Raw genomic sequence first — 19794 nt, forward strand, 5'->3', positions numbered from 1 at the left:
TTGGCTCATTTACACCCCTTGATGGAATCAAGAATCAGGTTATGGTGGTATGGGGTTCTGGTATCATTTCTGATATCACGTGTTGGTTGAGTGTTAAAATAAATCTATTTAATTTCAAATGTTATTATGTTAATAGATTAAATTAAATTCATTTCCATTCATTTAAGATCAGTATCTTTAACAAAAAGTATAAATATATACTTGGTAACAAGTTTTTAAGGATAGTTTGGTTTTAGAATCTGAGATTGGAATTAGAAATCGTATCAGTGTGACATGGGATTGAGGTATCATTTCTGATATCATGTGTTTGTTTGAATGATTAAATAGACATCATTGATGAAAAATATATTGAATAATCATTTTTATTTAAATTGAAATATTATTTTAACTAAATTCTTTTAATATATTCTTGAGTTGTTGGTTTGTTTTGTATAAAAAACATATATGCAATTGTATAAATATAGATGACATAAAGAAAAAAGTTTTGATTTCTCGTAGCTATGCTTGAAACCCACCTCTCTGCTTAGATATAAAAAACACACACCTTTTAAATTTGAAGTATGAATTTCAAAATAATTTTTTCGTAACCAAACATTAGATATGGATTTAAAATGAATCAAACTCGTACTCGAAGAATTTGAACCAAATAAAACTTAAACAATTTTAAAAAGTACAAAAATTATACATAGAGTGAAAGTCCGTCAACTTGTCTGGACTCTGAAGATGGACTGACCCAATAAACAAAACCCTCTGCACCCGAAACTATAAGCCCAAATCTGAAATCATAAACTGAAACCCTAAATTACACCTTCATATAAATATACACACATCTTACTAAGAACCCTAGTCTCATCAGCCACCACAATGTCGAAGCGAGGTCAGTTCATTTTACACACTCCCCGTTATCAATTTCTTCAATTATCTTAATATATAAATCTCTGTATGCATAAATATATTGATACAATCTAATCTTTTATGTGTTCATGTAAACTAAAATTTATAAAAGTTAAAATAAGTAAATGGGTTTTGTTAATTTTGTAAACAGATGCTACAACCTTGTTCATATATGTATTTTGGGTAAATTTGTGTTAGACAATGTGGTTGATTGTTTGGGTGTTTGAATGTTGATTGGGTTTTGAGATTTTTGTAAATGGTGCTTCAACTTTATTTATTTAGGGTGTGTTTGTGTTAGATGATGTGGTTGATTGTTTTGGGTGATTGAATGTTGATTGGGTTTTGTGGAATTAGGGAGAGGAGGTTCCGCGGGTAACAAGTTTCGGATGTCGCTGGGTTTGCCAGTGGCGGCTACGGTGAATTGTGCCGATAATACGGGGGCTAAGAACCTGTATATCATTTCGGTGAAGGGGATTAAGGGGAGGTTGAACAGGTTGCCTTCTGCTTGTGTTGGTGATATGGTGATGGCCACTGTTAAGAAGGGTAAGCCTGATCTTCGAAAGAAGGTCATGCCGGCTGTCATTGTTAGGCAGCGCAAGCCTTGGCGCCGAAAGGATGGTGTTTTCATGTATTTTGAAGGTGTGTGAACTAAACCCTTCAATGCCTTGTGTGTATGTTCGGATGTTCCTGTTGCAGATATTGTATGTTAGTGGCTTACCATTTTAAGGCATAGTGTTAGTATTTGTGATGATTGCTGTCTTCTCAAAAGTGTTGATGTTGCTGGTGATGTGGTTCAAATTATAATTTAACTAAGGTTTCCGTGGACCTCCCATAACCAGCTAGATCAAATTCCAGCTTATACCAGGCGGCAAGTTGTTTGTCACTCTGTCTGAGACTGGAAAATGTTTTTCATTATTTTTTCACATTGTGATATATGGTAATTATTTAACCAGTCAGAAAATTTACTTTAAAGGTAACTTCAAAGAGTTATATAATTAAAATGATATTGCACTTGAGGAAGTTCTGCACTTTTTTTGAAAATGGAGCCATCCAGATTTAAGTCAGGTGTCCACTAGTAATCAATAGTTGATACAGTTACAAATCTGGGAAACTGATCGTGTCTATCGTTACAGGTGTCTTGATGCATATAGTGCTCACATCTGCTCCATTTAGACCCCACATTTCTTATTAAACATTTTTCGCAGTTTATAAATTTTGTGAAATACCTGCTGTGGTCTGATCTCTTGATCATATACTGTAAGTTCATCCTCAGTTCTACTTTTTTTTGACTTGTTTTTTTTTGTCCAATTACAGATAATGCCGGTGTTATTGTGAACCCGAAGGGAGAGATGAAAGGTAAGTGGAAACGTCCACCCCATGTTATTGTACTCTCCTGAATGTAAATGCCTATCATATTGAATTGCTTGCAAGGCATTTGATTTGTGATGGTTGTCCAGGATTTTTTTATCCGTATTATTGTGAATTAGCTCTTGTTTGGTTCGGAAAACTTCATTATTTTCCATTTACTCTTGAACATCTCCGTTCAAGATAGTTGTAGGCTATCTTGGAGTTCTATGCACTTGTCCCAAAATTACTTGTATTTAATTATTTATGCTACTGCATCTGTTTTATATGTATGGAGCATATATATGCTAGTTGCTCACTTTGCTATCCCTGTTTCAGGTTCTGCCATTACTGGGCCAATTGGAAAGGAGTGTGCTGATTTGTGGCCTAGGATTGCCAGTGCGGCTAATGCTATTGTTTAGAGTGCTTGTTTTTCTATATAAATCTGTTATAGACAGTTTTGATAGGTGAATCAGTTGTTTTGCTCTTAAAAAATATTGGCCTGAATTGTCATGGTTGTGTTCATGTTCATTGCTAAATTAAGACTTTTGCAAGTTATGGGTTTAAAATTTCAGAAGTTTCCGAAGCTGTGGGCTATATATGCTGATGTACTGTGCTTTTCTTATCACTTGGTTTTATATATATGTTGATATGCTTTCAGGCTTGGTCACTAGAATAATGTTAATGAGTCCGGTTAACAGGAACCCATCGATTAGTGTTATTAGTGGTTGGACTAGGAAATTTTGGAAATTTTTTGTATGGAATGAGAATCTTATTTCAATTTATTACGAAGTTCTGAAATAAATAATACTTCCTCCGTCCCCCTAGGTAGTTTACTTTAGGGGACGAGAGTTTGGCATGCATTCTAATGCTCTTTGAAAAATATAGTTTTGTAACTTACTCTATTATTTAATCTTTTTTCTTTTGAATAAAAATTTGATGTTTGAACTTTTACACACAAAGATAAAATAACAAAAATAAGTTACGAAACTATGTTTTAAAAGAGTTTTATAATGTGTGTCGAACAGTGAAGTTAAAAGAGCTTTAAAATGCATGTCGAACAGAAAACGAGAGGGACGGAACTTTTAGGTTATGTAAGGGCAGCGCCTTTGGCTAGCATTTGCCATCAGTGTCATCCATCTTTTTCTAAATTCCTGTTCGGTAATTCTGGGCTAGTTTTTCAAATAAGCTCCCATCAAACAATCCCCTCATAAAATCCTTGGACACAAAACCATCCTCATCTTTTGCGATAATATAGAATAGTGTCCAACTACCCTTAGATTGAAGCCTGCAATCAGCATAAATATTAGTATCAACTGTGACCAGCTTTATTAAAACAGACTAGAGGCATGTTCGAACCAGCCAACAATATCATGAGCAACTCGGTTTCCCTCGGTCATGTTCCACAGCTCTTTATATGTCATCTTCTCAGGATCCTTCTTCGCGTATCTGCTAAACATGTTCTCAAAGTTTACGGGCATGAACCTGCAAATATGCACACACTGAAATGGAAGTAAAGAGTACTGTGTTTCTGTTTCTGTGCGTCTCTCAAGGGTACTAAAAGAGGTTCCAATTTAACAAAACTCATCTCATTTGTATCCATCGAATAGAGTATATCATTACCTTACCTTATGATTTCTATTCGTGATATGTTAAAGAGTCTTAACAGTATTGTTTACTATTATCACATTAAATCACGTTAAGTCATAAGTCGTAATTTTAAGCTCAGCCAAACAATCCAAACTATCTAATCTCTAGTTGTAATACCTCCCTTGGGCATCGTAGACTCCAGTATCACTTCCATGCTTGTCTTTATGAATGTTATCTATATATACAGGTAAAAGAAGAGAAGGGAACCACCCCTGCAAAAGTATATAAACAATCGAGTAAAATGACAAGGCCTTAACATCTTACTGCAACATATAAAGTACAGCAATGTTTATGCAGAAGGACATGCACTTACAGGGAGAGTTGGGTAGCTGTTGATTAGATTGAAACCAAATGCCAAAATGACGGAAAGAATCAAATTAAAACCAATCGCTTTAAATCCTGATTACAGAATAAAATTTACATTGTTTAGTAAGCAATCCTCATATTTACCACAAAAAGAGTATGATTTAAGACGCGGGGTTAATGAATTGGATGATAATCACCAGCATAAGTCTCCCACGGATAAACTATGCCATCGTTGTTCTGATCAAAGAAAGCAACATGCTGTTGAAGAACACTCATTCCGCGATTCTTGGGGCCTTCTGTTCCAATAGGATGATCCGTGTCTGATGCAGTCAGTGCCCTTGCCTGATCTTTTCACATTTTTCATGATTTTTCAATAATTTTTAAGTGTTTGGATTCAAATTTCAAACTTTATATCAAATCAAAGTATGTTTTGTTAAAATTGTAGAAGAACAACTTACAAGGCTCTGAAAGCGAGTCCTCTAGATTACTTCCTATCCTTCTTCGAGTAGTCACTGGAGCCAAATGTGCCTCTGTTGCCATTGAATCATCCTTACTCATCTTTCTCGCCTTCTCTCTTCGTTTCTTTAGTGTTGATATCTCTTGTGGTCTGTTAACACTAAAATGGAAAAATGTAGTATTGATGCAATTTAACGCAGAGAAGACGTTAACTTGGACCCAAACCAGACACATAACTCACATTAGCTTGGTAACTAACCAGGCACATAACTCTGAACCTCTGTTGAGACTAATTTACGCCAACCATTTCGTGTTTAAAATTACTTTCTTGCCTGGTGCTCTGCAGAACTTGTGAAAGCATCAATTTCAGTAATTTACTCTGTTGCAGGAATTTGATTGGAAGCTGCAGTTTGATTACTTCTTCTAATCTTTGTTAGTTTGATACTAAATCCTTACGTGCTAAAATCATCATCGTCTTCCTTCTCTGTTAATGCATGATGCCGTAAAAATGCATCAAAACATGAGTTTATTAAGGTATGAATTTTGTAACAAACTTTTTATCATGCAGGTTTAATCACTTGGTCAACTAACTACTACCTGCTTAGTTGGAGTTGGTTTGTATTCTTGTCTGAAGCAATTTCAATTTTTATACCAGCAACTTTTGTGTTTGTTGTTCAGTTGGTGAAGTTCACCTGCAGTTGTTCAAAAATTGTGGCCTGTGGGAACCTGGATTTCATTTGAAATTCTAGATTTGATCAAATAACTTGTTTGGGAATTTGGATTTCATCTGAAATCCAGTCATTCAAATATTAGTATAAATCTGAGAATTTGAAATGACAACTCAAATCCTGTCATTTGAAAGCAATCATTTGAAATGAAATGCATGTTTCCAAACGGCCTCTTATATTACTCAAAGAAACACAAGGGATGTCCAGAAATCCCCATTGACTGAGAAGACAATAATACTAAAAGCAGATAACAAAGGTAACAAATGAGATTCATACAAATTTCATCCAAAAAAAAAATCACTTTTGGGGACACCATTGACCACATTCTTCGATCCTACCAGCCAATATGTTTTGCTTCATCAGCTCGACGCGGTTGAGAATCTGCTTCCTTACCATTCCATTCTTGGTACCATACAGAACCTTAGAGGCTGCACATTTAGTATGAGCAACGACTTCGTAGCAAACATTACAACCATAATACCATAACTTTTGGTTAATGTTTTTCATGCATATTGCACATGAAAGACTTTTCCCCTCCTCAATTGGCTCACAAGAAGTGCGTAAACTGAGTGTGTGATCATGGCCTATATGTTGGATGCTGATAGGCAAAGTCACACAGTAGACATGGAGCTCATAATTGTGCTTCTTTTTGCTATCCAAACAACCAAACGAGACCCGTTCGTTTGGCTCACCACAGGCTGCACAATGGCTAGATGATGTCGAAGCTTTGAGGCTGAGAGGGTGTGAGTGAGACTGGTGCTTGAGAGACTCTGGTATCAAAGCACAATGCACATCAAGAGAAAACTGGCAAGTAGCACAATTATAATGAAATCCCTTACCAGAAGCACCACAAGCACAACAAAGAAACCTGCCACTGTGATTAGGGGTGTCAAGTAGGAGTGTTAAGGGGTGTTTCCTATGGGCTACATCATGCATTTTGCGAGGCACTTTTGCACATAAGTAATGAAGGATATAATTGCATTCGACACAGCTATATGTTGGACCTCCAGACAATGCTAATCTGCAGCCAGAACAAAAAAGTTCTTCGTTGCTCGTTTTAGAGAAGGTCAAGGGATGCTCATGACTTATATGTTGAAGCTCCATTGCTCTCTTATTAGGTGTAAACAGGTCCTTCAAGGACTGAGGATATCCGTGCAGTCTGTAACATTTGTCGATGGTGTGACTATTTAATTTGCAATAACCACAGTGGAGGTGAAGGTCAGACTTATCAGGTGATATAAGGTTATGAGCTGACAAATAACTTTGGGAGTTCTTGATCAATGAAGAATAACTGTTTCTATGTTCAGATGCAATAGACAGAACAGAAAGGCCTCTTTGGCTTTCTTCCTTCAAAACAAGAATATAAGCATCATCAGCCGATGGAAGAGGTTCCATAGAAAGTATATTTCTCCTTAATTTATCATAAGTCTCATTTAGACCAACAAGAAACTGCATCAAATTTTGTACGCGGAAATAATTTTCAGTGGATTCACAGCTACAAGAAGAGAAAAAGAGATATAGGCTTGAATAATACCATATATCCTTCAACTTCTCATAATAAACTGTGACAGTATCATTGCCTTGCTTAAGACCTGCAAGGGCCTTCTGCAGGTTGAATATTCTCAGCCCTTCATCAGGCGAAAAACGATACAAAAGATCTTTCCATAGCTCAGCAGAGGAATTAGCATTAACATTCCTAAGAACAAAATCTTCATGAAGTGAATTAACTAACCATGACAAGACCATCTGATCTGCTCGACTCCAGGATGAAAACGCGACAGGATCATCCTCTGCACTAGGCTGCTTGATGGTTCCATCTATAAATCCCACCTTGTTTTTCACAGCAAGTGCCATCATCATTGCATCACTCCACTCCTTGTAGTTGTCACCAGTGAGTTGTGTGGACACAACAAGACTGTTCAGACTATCAGAAGGGTTTATGTAAAAAGGATCATATATGGAGCACTCAATATCAGTAGCAGAAGATAAAGATTGATGAGATGATAAAACTATACTTTTGCTATTAGCCATTGAATTGTGATGAAAATGATGCAAGACTCAATTTTTCTAGTGTTGTACTAGCTCACAGAGTTGGTACCAGCAGAATAATTTATAGCAGAAAATGAGTTGTCCCACTCTCCAGTGTCTGGGGCCTGGAAGTACATCATTCAAGAAATATAAAAAGGTATTTTCATTGACATAATAAACGTTTAAGTTGGATTTTAGCATGTTGTAAAGGAATATCTCAATATTAATCATGATCTTGTGAAGTTAGCAGTATTACTCAAATGAATACGTATGAGTCACATGTTTTTTAAATTAATACTACTATTAGATTAGTTGGAATGTGGCATACGAGGACTTGAACATGCACATCACTTGTTTCTACTTTCTATTAGCATCAAATCCCGCATTTTGGATTCGATTTTCGCTCACGGATAATCTGAATACTACTCGAAGTTTAAGTTTTAAAAAAAGAAGGAAGAAAGAAGAAAATTTGCACATGAGGCTGCAAATTATAAAATGATTTGGTTTCGTGATTATACATTATTGTTTAGGTACATGCTGCCAGAGGATTATTAGTGTATATTAGGTGTGGATTACCTAACTTTAGACCTTGAATTTATATGTGACATTTCATATTTTTCTAAGAAAGTGTTTAATAAATTGAGATTATCTTTTTCCGGAAATGTTGGAGCACATGAGTTACAGGTTACAGAACTGTTCTTAATAATAAAGAAAGAGTGCGCTTCACATAAGTGTTCTTGAATTGACTTACTAGCTTAGCGGTCTGTTGTTGACTAGTAAATGCATGGAGGTCCCCCCGAAATCATTTCCCAGATGTTTAACAAAAAGTGGTTTACAATGATAATATTGGGGGTGTTTGGATCGAAGAAATCCGGGCTTTTTTTAAGGAGAAGCCCACTTCAGGAGCCCGAAGCCTGTTTGAACAAAAAAGTCAGAGCACTTTTTTTTTTTTTTTAATATTCTAAAACCGGAAGTTAGAAGCTCTGTTTCCTTACTTCTTCTATGTGCCTCTCTCTTTTTTTAACTTCTCTCATTAAAAACAAAACAACGTAACCCCTTTCCCAGCCTCACTCTGCATTTTGTTACCAAGTTTTATTTATTATCAATGATTTTTCTTTTTTTGTTTAAACATCAAGTTTAATTGTTTTGTATTTCAATTATTTTATGTTAAAGTTTAATTATTTTGTATCAAGTTTTATTACTCTTAAATATATTTAAATTATTTTGTATTTTAATTTGTTACCGATTTTTATCTATTATCAATGTAAAAACTTTTAAAAAATATTTTATAATACCAAACATTGCATGAACTTATAAGTCAAAATATCCAAACACTACAAAAAACTTATAAGTTAAGGTTACCAAACATTTTAACAACTTAAAAGTTTTACTTCTGCTTCTCACTTCTACTCCACTTCTTTAGTTTAAGCAAGAAGTTATTTCTTTTAAACTTGTCCAAACGACCCCATTGTCTTGAGATTAGTTAGCCGCGCTGAAAAACAGAAATACACTCTAGGCAACCCATGCTCGTTAATGCCCTGAATATCACGATGCGGAAAAATAGCCTCAAACACAATTTATTAATGCTGCATTCTATAGCGTTTTGGATATTCATACAAAACTCTAGATAGTCTAACGTTGTGTTCTGGGTTAAAAGAATAGAACATTATGTTAGGGTTAAAAAGAACATAACGCTAAATCATCAAGCATTTTGCTGGGTTAAAATAACAAAACGCTACACGATCTAGCGTCTTCTTTCCGGGCGTTAATAATTGGTATTTGGGGTCATTTTTTCTAAATCTGTTATTCTGGACATTATATCTCTATTTTGTGAGATATGTGGCCATTTTTCAATAATAGATATATTTAATAGTAAAATATATCTAAATTATATTCTTTTTGGGTTAATACTAGTATGATTGTAGAAATTCACATCAATTTTCAAAGTATAAATTTACTCATGTACTTAAAGCTAGTAACTTGCACATTCACTATTTTTTTGTACATTTTCTCTTCACTCCACTAACTTTTGTTGACTTTTTATGATAATAATTAAATACTTGTAAAAGTAGAAGATCAAATCAAATTGCCGTGCTCATCTGTATCTTACTGCAGCAAATTTTCTATCTCTATGAAGTTTTTCTTTCCACCGTTTGATCTTTAACTTCATATTTTCAAGACTGGATTAGCTTTGGATAACAAGTGATTGTAGCTGGAGCTAGAAGAAGACTCTTGCACGCATTGTTGATAAATCAAAAGAAGGATTCAGAAGAAGTACATCTTTATTGGAGTTTGACTTTCTATATTTGTCTTTATGTCTTTGCACTCTGGTTACTCAGTGAATTTCTATTTATGTAATTCACCGTTAAGCAAGTGGTCACTTGTAATGCTACGGGTGAAGTCCTCACAAGAATGTGTTCCACAAAGCTTTTATGTTGTCCATAACTGTTAAATTTCAAGCAATAAAATCCCATTAATATAACCATCAGTATATGCATGTCATTTATATCAACCAAGAACATGTCACCTTATTTCAAATAATTGTAGATTCTAATTTCTAGATCAATAAAACTAAGCATCATTATATATAAGAGAACATTAAGGGAATTGATTAAGCACACAAGATACGAAAAATCAAAATCATGTCTAGCACAAATCTGGGTAAATATAAAACTAACAGTTATGAATTACTGTAACAAATATAAAATTATTACCTGCAAATATATGATAATAGAGCACAATTTTTTTGGAGCAATTTCTTCATTGTTTACCTGAAATGGATATTTCATGAATTTATAAAGCATAACAAAAAAAATCATAGTGGAAAATTTTAAAGTAATAATTTAATATGGACGAAGTATAAGATTGTGTAAGTACATGATATCTGTATGTAGAAACTCATATCAAATTATAATTTTTGTCATAAATGAAAGCTTTCAAGTACAATCTAGATCAGATTATAGGCAATTAAAATCTAATTATAAACTTGAAATCTAAATCAAACTTGAATCACCAGATTCTAACACAATTCGACTAATGTGTAATTCAAGAATTAATCAAAATCAAATCAATTCAAAAAGTGAAATCATACGATATGATTTTTGTTAAAATAAGGTAAACTATGTTTAAAATTTAGGAAATACTGAAACAATAAATACATGTTATCGAGTTAAATTAAAATCGAAACTAAGCAATGACTTACCAAGTCATATTATGATGAAATTGGGATGTTGAATATCTTGCACGAATAAGAAGAAATAAGGCTCAACTACAATATTCATACAAATACTGAAGATAACCTCTTCGAAATTGGTGCAACCCTTTCGGATGCCTCCTTCTCTCTCAATCTCTGGTCTTCCTCATATGAGCGGCTAGGGTTTACATTCTTATGAGATGTGTGAAGTAAGCCGAGAAAACATACATCTTAAATATATATACTGAGATATTGAATTTGGGCTACCAAGCCCATATAAAATATGGGCTTTCTAAGTCCTAATATTCATAGGATATATTTTAAATCAAAATTCTAATTAAACTAATTAAGTTTTATTTAGTTAATGTTAGCAAATATTTTAAAAAATAAATACATGCTTAATTTAGTATCACGATATAAATCAATACTCTTTAAATCAATCTTTACGCATGACTCTGTAGGTTATTAGTTTGCATGGTGCCAATTAATTAATATTTTATCATAAAATTGATAAAGGTATTTATCAAAAATACTATTATTATATTATTAAACTGGATGCAACTAAATGCAATTTCGATATTTTTACAAAAAAATATATTTGCACAACCATATACACACACTAATGTCTATATACATGACGACACTGTCTAAATCTAATATGACATTAGGCAAAAAAAATATGTCAATGAAGCTGATTCCTTATGAGTTAGGAGTCAGATGGCTGCTTGCAGCCGTTAATATATTGATTTGTTGGATGATACACGAATACATTCGGAGTCATATGATCTTGCCCAAGCACTGACCAAAGATGTTAACTGAGCATATGTTCAAGACGAAATAAATGATGAAGAAGATGTATTAGAGATGACAATAAAGCATATATACATACTAATGTATATATAGGGGTGTGCATTCGGTTCAGTTAACCGAAAACCGTACCGAAAAACCGAAATAATTTCGGTTCGGTTAACCGAAATTTAAATTTCGGTTCGATTTTCGGTAGCCAAATTTTGATATTTCGGTATTTCGGTTTTTCGGTTTTTTAACCACGGTTAACCGAAACCGAATGGTTAACCAATTTTGTTTATACTTTGTAAAAGAATTAGTATCCAGAAGCTAGGATCTGTAGTTTATGGAATCATGACAGACGATCTCTGTAAGAGATAAACATATAACCAGCAGGAAAATACTTTTAAACTTCATTCTGCAACCGAGACTTTGATCATGTGTCAAAATACAAAAAACAGAATAAATTAGTTTACAAAAGATTGAGCTCTGAAAAGAGTTCATAGAGGTAGAACAATTTACCACAGATATATATCTCAACTTCCTGGACGACTGCAAATCTACAATACAGTAAATGCAAAGAACTCAATAAAATTTAACTTAAAAAGCGTTTGGACTCTGTAGTCAGTGCACACCAGCATATCTTAATATCTTCATAAAATTTTCAGATTTTAATTTATTATTTAAGAATTTCGGTTTATAAATTCGGTTAACCGAATGCACAGCCCTATGTATATATACATGACGACACTATCTAAGTCTCATATGACATTAGAATTTTATTTTTTTGTCAATGCAGCTGATTTCTTACGAGTTAGGAGGAGTCAGATGACTGCTAGCAGCCGTTAATATATTGATTTGTTGGATGATACATTCGGGGTCTATGGTCTTGCCCAAGCACCGACCAAAGATGTTTACTGAGCACATGTTCAAGATGAAATAAATGATGAAGAAGATGTATTAAAGATGACAATAAAGCATATAAGAGAGAAACTACACTCGTTAAAGATGCTTGAGGTTCATAAATATTCTAAATCTAAGCAGCATAAGAATAAATTAGAATAGATTGATTTGTTGCTTTTAGAGTTTGGTGGAAAGATAAAGAAAGACGACCAAGAGAGATGAAGAAAAAGGTTTTATTGGTTGATTTTAGTTGAATTTGTGATATGTTTTTAGTTGATTTTATGGCTGTGTTTGTCTATTAGTATTTGCCTCATAAGCGCACTTACTTCTCGATCTTTGCAACCACTTGCTACTTATTATAATTTGTTTTGCTACAAAATATTTTCGAAACAATGTATTTACAACTCATATTTTTAGTTTAAAATTCAATTTTAAAATATTTCGAAACATGATATGAGGAAACAACATGAATGAAAGTTATAGACGATTAAAAGTGTTTTCCGAATCATCAAAAATTATTAAAATCGAAACTAATTGAATTTATTACGAATTTTTACAAGATCTCTAATTTTTATAATCTATTAAAAAGTTACAAAAAAGATTTCAATAATTTTGACTTTTATTATTTTAAAAAAATCTTTTTGTTTTCTTTAATAATTTTCAAAAATATCGTTTAGAAGGTTAAAAAAATTCAAATAAACATCTATGTATAATTAAATTTTAAATATTACCCAAACTAACCCCGAATCTTTTAAACTAACCCCGAATCTTTTAACAGAAAGGGTGCACAGTGATGCGCTAAAAATAATAAATGAATGCATAGTGCAATTATATAAAGTATAAGCAATAAAGTGATTTTGACCAAAACGGTGAGTTGCAAAATGGAAAATGGCTACTTGAGTCGAACTCTTTTCAGTACTGCACTTAACTTTTCAAACACATTAGAAGAGCCAAGGATTAGATTACGGGGAACAACTAAAGCAAGCATAACATAATATCCATAAACACATCTCAAGTGTCTTATGTCTGTACAGCTGAACTAACATTATTCAGCAACATTCTTATTCAGGACTCGAATCAAAGACCATAGATTATGGCAAACTCGCCTACCATATTAATAAGTCTTCCCCTGCAATCCCATGTTTATCTTAGCACAATACTCGAATAAGCTTCCATCAAAGCAGCGCCTGATTGCTTCTTTTGACAAGAATCCTTCCTCGTCCCGAGCCAGTACATACAGAATCCCCCATTCCAATTTGCTCGAGACCCTGCCACCGAAACACAAGAACAAAATTTATTCAGCTGCAAGCCTCCACAAAAGGCACAAATTATCAGGACATGAACAGAGGCTGGAGGCATATTCAGTTACCACCCAAAAGGATCAAACGCGATACGGTTCCCCTCGGTCATGTCCCATAGCTCTCCAAGTGACAGCTTATTGGGCACTGTACGAGCATATTTACTGAAGATATTCTCAAGGTTCACTGGCATGTACCTGCATTATAAGTAGATCAGATCAACTGACAAATTATTTACTTCTATATGGGCAACATTAGAATTCGAGGATACTTTACCTTCCCTCGGTGTCATAAGTCCCTGAATCACTCCCGTGCTTGGATTTATGAATGTTATAAATGTGTATCGGAAACAAAGGATTCGGAAACCACCCCTGAAAAAGTAAGCAATCTCACATACAGGGTTAGGACAGCATTGCAAACCACAGATTGTATAAACTTCTTGCTAACAGATTAAGACGAACTTACAGGCAGAGTCGGATAGCTCAGCCCGACATTGATGAAGACAGCAGCGAGTAGCGACACAATCATGTTGAATCCAAGCTGTCTGAATCCTGTTAATATAGAAGTAAACAAGCAGCAGAATAAAATGAGCAACCACCTTAATGTGAAAGTCCAAGTCTCTTGCAGTTGCAGACAATGCAATTTGAAAGATTATACTGAAGCAAAACCAAGAGATCATGTGACTTATAATGATTAGTTACCTGAGTAAGTCTCCCAGGGGTAAACAATTCCATTGTCATCCTGATCAAAGAAAGCACAATGCTGTTGGAGAACACTCATGTTGTGATGATGATGACCTGGTGTCCCATTCGGGTGCTCTGTGTCTGGCGCAGCCAGAGCTCTCGCCATGTCTGAAAATCACATCTAGATATATCAATCATCTATTGTTTAACTAAGACCCTGAGCAGACTATGACACTAATACTCTATTAGTAGTGTTCGAGAAAGCGGAAATGAGACTTAATATACGGTACAAGAATTGATCGGAGGTTAATAGAATAATTAATTAAATAGTCAAATATTTAATCATTGATCTGAAATTAATCAAATAATTAATTGAATAATCAGATATTTAATCAGTTTTTCGTCGGAACATGATCAACGACTTTCAGAACAATATCTATCTTCCATTCTCGTTTTTTAAAATTTCATTCACAAGTTTGGTTTCATCTTTATCTACCACACAACAATAGAGACTCTGCTTTCTTGGATCAAGTATGAAGATTACACTCTTAACAAGTCCAAGGTACTTGTAAGTTACACTTTTTTCAAAGTATCATTTCATCAATTACCCGAAAAATAATACCAACAGTTATTTATCATATGCTTGTGCACCTTAAATTACGTGTACAAAACCCGAAGAAAAACAAATTAAACTTACAAGGCTTGGGTAGAGGAGTATCGTCCAAGTCGGTGCGGACCTTCCTCTGAATCGTAACGGGAGCCAGTGGCGCCTCAGTCATGGTTGCATTCTTTTCCATTCCTTCTACTATTCCTGCCATTTTCTCTTCTCTTTTGATAACTTTTGTGTGCTCTTTTTTTCTCTATGGAAGAATTGAAGTGAGATAAGGTTGATATAGCAAGCATATATCGATATGTACGTCTTAAAAAACGTGACGTGAGAGAGAAAAATAGAGAAAATCGTGGCAAGCATGCAGGGTAGTGTGCACTTTCATGCAGCGTTGCTCTCTTCTTTTTGTGCCACCTGTCTTTGGCTTGCTCCACGTGTACCCACGCCTCGTTTTACATCCCAAGTTCGAACTCGTGTGTCGTGATATTACCTGCCCAAAATTTTACTCGAACATGAAAGTAATAACTCTGAGGTTGTGTTCACTTAGGGTGAATGGAATGAATAGAGAATGAGATGCATTTTGTACTAAAAAGTAAAAGATGATGTTAATTAAAAAAAATGTATATAATTTTTATTTCTTTAATTATTCCATTCATATTATTTTAACTATAATTCTAACTCATATGTTTTAGAAAAAATGCTCATTTCATTTTTATATCATGTTTTCTTACCATCTTTCTCACACATAACTTGAATACATTCATGTTTTGTCACTATTATGTCATACTTTCTTCCTTCTCCTTAAAATTTTTATATAACTTTTCATTTTATTCTTAACTCATTCCATTCCATTGAAATGAGCACAACTTTAGTTTTGTTGAATTTAAATCGATTTTTTACACGTAATGTGAGGTATAAAAAAATATATCTTTGTATTTGTTTTTCAACTATTTTTCTGAATAAAAATATACATATTAAATTTTTATTAAAAAAATTAAAAAAATAATATATAAAATATAATTTTGTTATACCTTAAGTTACGTATAAAAAGTCAAGACCGTTTGCATCTAAATCGTATTATGATTTATGAGTAATCAAAACATTAAGCCAACACATAAATATGGAATTGAGTTTTGATTTATTAATCTGAACCAAACAGGCCAAACATTAACAAATGACGCTGGACCACGGGCACATCCCTGGAACTGGTCTCATCAAGTAAACATAATCCGAACCCCAGCCCAGTCCAGCCCATCCCATCGACCCAACAAAAGTATCCAAAAACTGCAGACTCCGCACAATTACACCCGCCCTCATAGACTTGACTGAAAGCAGAGGCAAAACTACAAACAAGAAGAATGGTGGAAGTGAGCGGCGGAGCAGCCACTGAACAGCCCTCAGAGACGACGGAGATTCAAACTCAGCCGCAGCAGCAGCCCAACTTGTTGGATAACAAATGGGCTTTCTGGTTCGACAACCAGGCCAAGCCCAAGAGCGGCGCCGCTTGGGGTTCTTCTCTTCGCAAAGCCTTCACTTTTGACTCCATTCAAGATTTCTGGTGGTATATTATCTTCACATCCTCTTGTATCTTTTTTCTACTGATTTGCATTATTTCACTTGCTCTTGTTTTATTTTTTGCATCTTGTAATTGTTGTTGTTTGTGTATAATGTGTTTAGCTGTGGTTTGTATATAAACGTGTTTGATATTCGATTGAGTGTATTGGGGAAAGGTGTAAAGATTGGATTTAAAATAAAACTCGTTAAGCCTAATTATAGTTCTATTATCGTGTGATTTTACCCGGTGTGGAATTAGGGTAGATACGCGCACCCTTGCTCCACTACGGAGAATAGATAGTGAGAGGATGTTAATTTGAAGACCCGGGCCTTTGCAGCAGAAAACGGGTGTAGAAGCAATATATGCATATAATTATTTTAATATGAGCTAAGTTTGAAATTGAGTTTATTGAATCCAGTTTTATAGTTTCTAAAGAACTTTTAGATTTGTATGGTTATTTAATTTAGTTGGAATTTAGTCGAACTTGGGCAAGTAAAAATCTAATATTAGGTATCAGATGCTTGTAGAAATGAATGACTTATGAGGTATGAACTTAACTCTAATTGAAGAATTTACCGCCCCGTGCATGTGGAAAAGTGTTAGTATTTATGTATGTCAAGATTAATGAGTAACTTGATGTTTTCAATATTGCTGCAGCTTGTATGATCATGTATTTAAGCCCAGTAGGTTGCCTGAAAAAGCTGATTTTCATTTATTTCGAGCTGGAGTTGAGCCCAAGTGGGAAGATCCTGCGTGTGCGAGTGGAGGCAAATGGACTGTAATTTCCAGCAACAAGGATGGCCTTGAAACCATGTGGCTTGAAACTGTATGTATCTATATCTTTTTTGTAATCAGTTATTATCTAATAAATTCTGGCTATTGTTTTGCAAGCTCTATATTTTGGAACATGTTGTGTAAATGACGTTTTATTGAGCAGCTGATGGCTTTAATAGGAGAGCAGTTTGAGGAGGCTGAGGAGATATGTGGTGTAGTTGTCAGCGTGCGTCAAAGACAGGATAAAATTGCATTGTGGACTAGGAATGCAGCTAATGAAGCAGTTCAGGTTAATAATCTTGCATTGAATGCTGATAATTAAGCGTATATGTGTACATGCTTTATTTGTTTATATCCTGGTCTGTTAATAAAAGCGCGCATATGCGAGGTGCGATATGATGCGCGCATGAAGCACATTGCTTTGGAGATGCGATGTGCCTTCAATGATGAGCTCGCTTTTATGTGCATCGAGGGTTAATGTGCTGTTCAAAAGCGCAAAACAAATGTTTCTGTTAAAATGAATCATTTTTAAAGGAAATGGGTTCAGAAAAAAATACAAACCAGATATACATACAAGAACGAGAGATATCGAACAGGAGAAAAAGATTAAACTCATCTTCTTGTATGATTATTGCATATAGATACCCACAGTAATAAGATACACATATCTTGTATACACTGATATATTTTATACATACAAGTGTTGTATATACACATATGACTTGACGATGCTGAAGAAGACTTTGTTAAGGATCCAACTTATATTAGTAAAGATGATGATATTCTGAATATTGATTACGAAGAATTAGAATAATGGACTAAGTCATTCTTTGCTACTTAGACTTTAAATTGTTCTACTTTGTATCTAAATGATGATGAATTTGGTTGCTCTATCAATTAAATGTCATCTTATCTATTAATTAACAATATTCTGCATATATATCATTTATATATATATATATATGTATATATTTTTTTTTCTTCGATGAATCCGCGCATTTCGCGTTGCACATTGCTCGTTGTGCTTATGCTCTGGGGGGCCTTTGTGCTTCTGTGCGCATATCGTGTTTAATAACACTGATCCTAGTTTAGAGATCTAGTAGTTAGAGAATTTGTTTTTCTGAAACTAAGATCTGTTAAAGTACCCTTAAAAGTACATGATTACATGTACTAAGGTGCAAGTAGAGAGCTGGTATCTGCAACATCCATACCAAACATGGCTTTAGAAGAGAAAGAAGATCGGGAATAAACAAACGCATAAAATCTGCAGGAAGATATTAATAGTATCATACTTTTCATCATACTGTATTATGCTTGCTCTACTGTAATATTAAGATGTCAAACATATTTTGGTATTTTCAGTAACAATTTAATATGTGCTGAAATGCTGATCTGTATGACTGTGTTCAAGTACCGAAATCAGTCATACAAGAAATTTGTATGCGAATTCAATAATAATGCACCTTGAACTGAAGAGATTCTAGATGACTTATAAATCCATGATGGGCCAAATATTTTTGTAGTTGGTACTAATAGATAGGTATAAGTATAACCAAGGATGAGGCCAGTTTCATATGCTTTAGAAAGAACTGAAGTGCTCAACACCTCGAACATAACTTCTTTTTTCATTTTAACTTTAACATGCTTTTGACTTCGAAATACTTCGATAGAATTATGTTCTGCATTTTCTGGTGAAGGTAATTCCCTCTTCACAAGGCCTTAGAATAAATAACAAATTTGTAGGCCCATGGCATGCATTACTTTGTATACTTGTTATAATTGATGTCAAATCAACACACAATTAAAAATATGCAACTGGATTGCAAATTCTTTGATCCATGTGTTCTTTATGATAAAATGAAGTTTTGTTTTCATGTACTAGCATAATATATGGTGCAGTTCAGCATAGAATTTTATTTTTATAATCAATCTAACTATTATTATTATTTTGCAGATGAGCATTGGAAGGAAGTGGAAGGAAATTCTCGATATTACTGATAAGATATCATACAGCTTTCATGTATGAATTTGTGGCTGCCTTTTACTGTTTGAGTCGTAAAAATACAATAAACTCATGAATTGTCTTTGATTGTTGCAGGATGATTCTAAAAGGGAGAGATCTGCAAAAAGTCGATATGCTGTCTAACTTACTAAACCTTCCCCATTCATCTTGTTGATGTTGAATACTTAATTTCCAGATTGCTGAACACCATATTGAGCAGAATTATATTACAATTCGGCATATACTGTTTTGTAGCAATGTTTTGCCATCAAATGACCGGGGCCTGTCCTTTTCCGATAACTATTATACTTTGTTTAAATCGTTAGAATGTTTGTTGGTATTTCAGCTTATGGCATCTTTCCCCATGAGTTTAAAGGATTGGAGGCTTAGTTTTAATGTTGCAACTTCTATGCTTGGGGCTATGAATTGCTCATTATGGAACAATCATTGCCTCAAGTCTTCTTTTAGCAATTTTTCGCAACGAGCAAATGTTTGAATCCAAATTGAACTCTGATGCTGAATGGAGAATTTTGATGCTGAATGGAGAATTTGGTGGCCAAATTTCAATTGAAATGTTTTGATGCCTG

General features: G+C 34.2%; 5 protein-coding genes and 1 long non-coding RNA gene across 9 annotated transcripts; 2 read left to right on the forward strand and 4 right to left on the reverse strand.

Moving 5' to 3' along the window:
* Positions 1–97: 97 nt before the first annotated feature.
* On the forward strand, positions 98–19603 carry LOC108200048 (eukaryotic translation initiation factor). Of its 2 annotated transcripts, none has more exons than XM_064083320.1 (6): positions 98–102; positions 16224–16437; positions 17089–17257; positions 17369–17494; positions 19160–19225; positions 19304–19603. In XM_064083320.1, the coding sequence occupies exons 2-6, from the start codon at positions 16235–16237 to the stop codon at positions 19349–19351; spliced, it is 612 nt and encodes a 203-aa protein (XP_063939390.1). In that variant the 5' UTR covers positions 98–102; positions 16224–16234; the 3' UTR covers positions 19352–19603. The 2 variants fall into 2 exon arrangements, with proteins under 2 accessions (XP_063939390.1, XP_017223596.1); XM_017368107.2 differs by lacking the exon at positions 98–102 and adding an exon at positions 9130–9134.
* LOC108197285 (large ribosomal subunit protein uL14) lies at positions 719–2824 on the forward strand. The gene is made up of 4 exons (XM_017364863.2): positions 719–877; positions 1249–1533; positions 2209–2250; positions 2578–2824. The coding sequence occupies exons 1-4, from the start codon at positions 865–867 to the stop codon at positions 2658–2660; spliced, it is 423 nt and encodes a 140-aa protein (XP_017220352.1). The 5' UTR covers positions 719–864; the 3' UTR covers positions 2661–2824.
* Positions 2962–5175, reverse strand: LOC108198930 (probable peroxygenase 3). Of its 3 annotated transcripts, XM_017366704.2 has the most exons (7): positions 4892–5173; positions 4653–4810; positions 4392–4541; positions 4202–4287; positions 4006–4100; positions 3598–3723; positions 2966–3526 (listed from the first exon to the last, which is right to left on the reverse strand). In XM_017366704.2, the coding sequence occupies exons 2-7, from the start codon at positions 4750–4752 to the stop codon at positions 3385–3387; spliced, it is 699 nt and encodes a 232-aa protein (XP_017222193.1). In that variant the 5' UTR covers positions 4753–4810; positions 4892–5173; the 3' UTR covers positions 2966–3384. The 3 variants fall into 3 exon arrangements, with proteins under 3 accessions (XP_017222192.1, XP_017222193.1, XP_017222190.1); XM_017366703.2 differs by having other exon boundaries at positions 2962–3526; positions 3598–3687; positions 4653–5175; XM_017366701.2 differs by having other exon boundaries at positions 4653–5173.
* On the reverse strand, positions 5537–7547 carry LOC108197762 (uncharacterized). The gene has a single exon (XM_017365456.2). It carries the CDS (start codon positions 7407–7409, stop codon positions 5676–5678), a length of 1734 nt encoding a protein of 577 aa, XP_017220945.1. The 5' UTR covers positions 7410–7547; the 3' UTR covers positions 5537–5675.
* LOC108198904 (uncharacterized) lies at positions 9373–10813 on the reverse strand. The gene is made up of 3 exons (XR_001802215.2): positions 10609–10813; positions 10121–10177; positions 9373–9851 (listed from the first exon to the last, which is right to left on the reverse strand). It is a non-coding gene; the product is annotated as an uncharacterized LOC108198904 (long non-coding RNA).
* On the reverse strand, positions 13182–15117 carry LOC108200047 (peroxygenase). The gene is made up of 6 exons (XM_017368106.2): positions 14967–15117; positions 14288–14437; positions 14052–14137; positions 13863–13957; positions 13658–13783; positions 13182–13556 (listed from the first exon to the last, which is right to left on the reverse strand). The coding sequence occupies exons 1-6, from the start codon at positions 15085–15087 to the stop codon at positions 13403–13405; spliced, it is 732 nt and encodes a 243-aa protein (XP_017223595.1). The 5' UTR covers positions 15088–15117; the 3' UTR covers positions 13182–13402.
* Positions 19604–19794: the final 191 nt, after the last annotated feature.

Source organism: Daucus carota, chromosome 8 (genome assembly GCF_001625215.2).
Source record: "Daucus carota subsp. sativus chromosome 8, DH1 v3.0, whole genome shotgun sequence".
Taxonomy (NCBI): domain Eukaryota; kingdom Viridiplantae; phylum Streptophyta; class Magnoliopsida; order Apiales; family Apiaceae; genus Daucus; species Daucus carota.

Coding starts and splice junctions, on each gene's coding strand:
- LOC108200047 (XM_017368106.2), bottom strand. CDS start 15,087: ATGGCAGGAATAGTAGAAGGAATGGAAAAGAATGCAACCATGACTGAG. Junction 14,138..14,287: donor CCCCTGGGAGACTTACTCAG/GTAACTAATCAT, acceptor CTATATTAACAG/GATTCAGACAGCTTGGATTC. Junction 13,958..14,051: donor TGAGCTATCCGACTCTGCCT/GTAAGTTCGTCT, acceptor TTACTTTTTCAG/GGGTGGTTTCCGAATCCTTT.
- LOC108200048 (XM_064083320.1), top strand. CDS start 16,235: ATGGTGGAAGTGAGCGGCGGAGCAGCCACTGAACAGCCCTCAGAGACG. Junction 16,438..17,088: donor TCCATTCAAGATTTCTGGTG/GTATATTATCTT, acceptor ATATTGCTGCAG/CTTGTATGATCATGTATTTA. Junction 17,495..19,159: donor CAGCTAATGAAGCAGTTCAG/GTTAATAATCTT, acceptor ATTATTTTGCAG/ATGAGCATTGGAAGGAAGTG.
- LOC108197285 (XM_017364863.2), top strand. Junction 1,534..2,208: donor TGTTTTCATGTATTTTGAAG/GTGTGTGAACTA, acceptor GTCCAATTACAG/ATAATGCCGGTGTTATTGTG. Junction 2,251..2,577: donor CCCGAAGGGAGAGATGAAAG/GTAAGTGGAAAC, acceptor TCCCTGTTTCAG/GTTCTGCCATTACTGGGCCA.
- LOC108197762 (XM_017365456.2), bottom strand. CDS start 7,409: ATGGCTAATAGCAAAAGTATAGTTTTATCATCTCATCAATCTTTATCT.
- LOC108198930 (XM_017366701.2), bottom strand. CDS start 4,884: ATGTGTCTGGTTTGGGTCCAAGTTAACGTCTTCTCTGCGTTAAATTGC. Junction 4,542..4,652: donor GGACTCGCTTTCAGAGCCTT/GTAAGTTGTTCT, acceptor AAATGTGAAAAG/ATCAGGCAAGGGCACTGACT. Junction 4,288..4,391: donor TCCGTGGGAGACTTATGCTG/GTGATTATCATC, acceptor TTCTGTAATCAG/GATTTAAAGCGATTGGTTTT.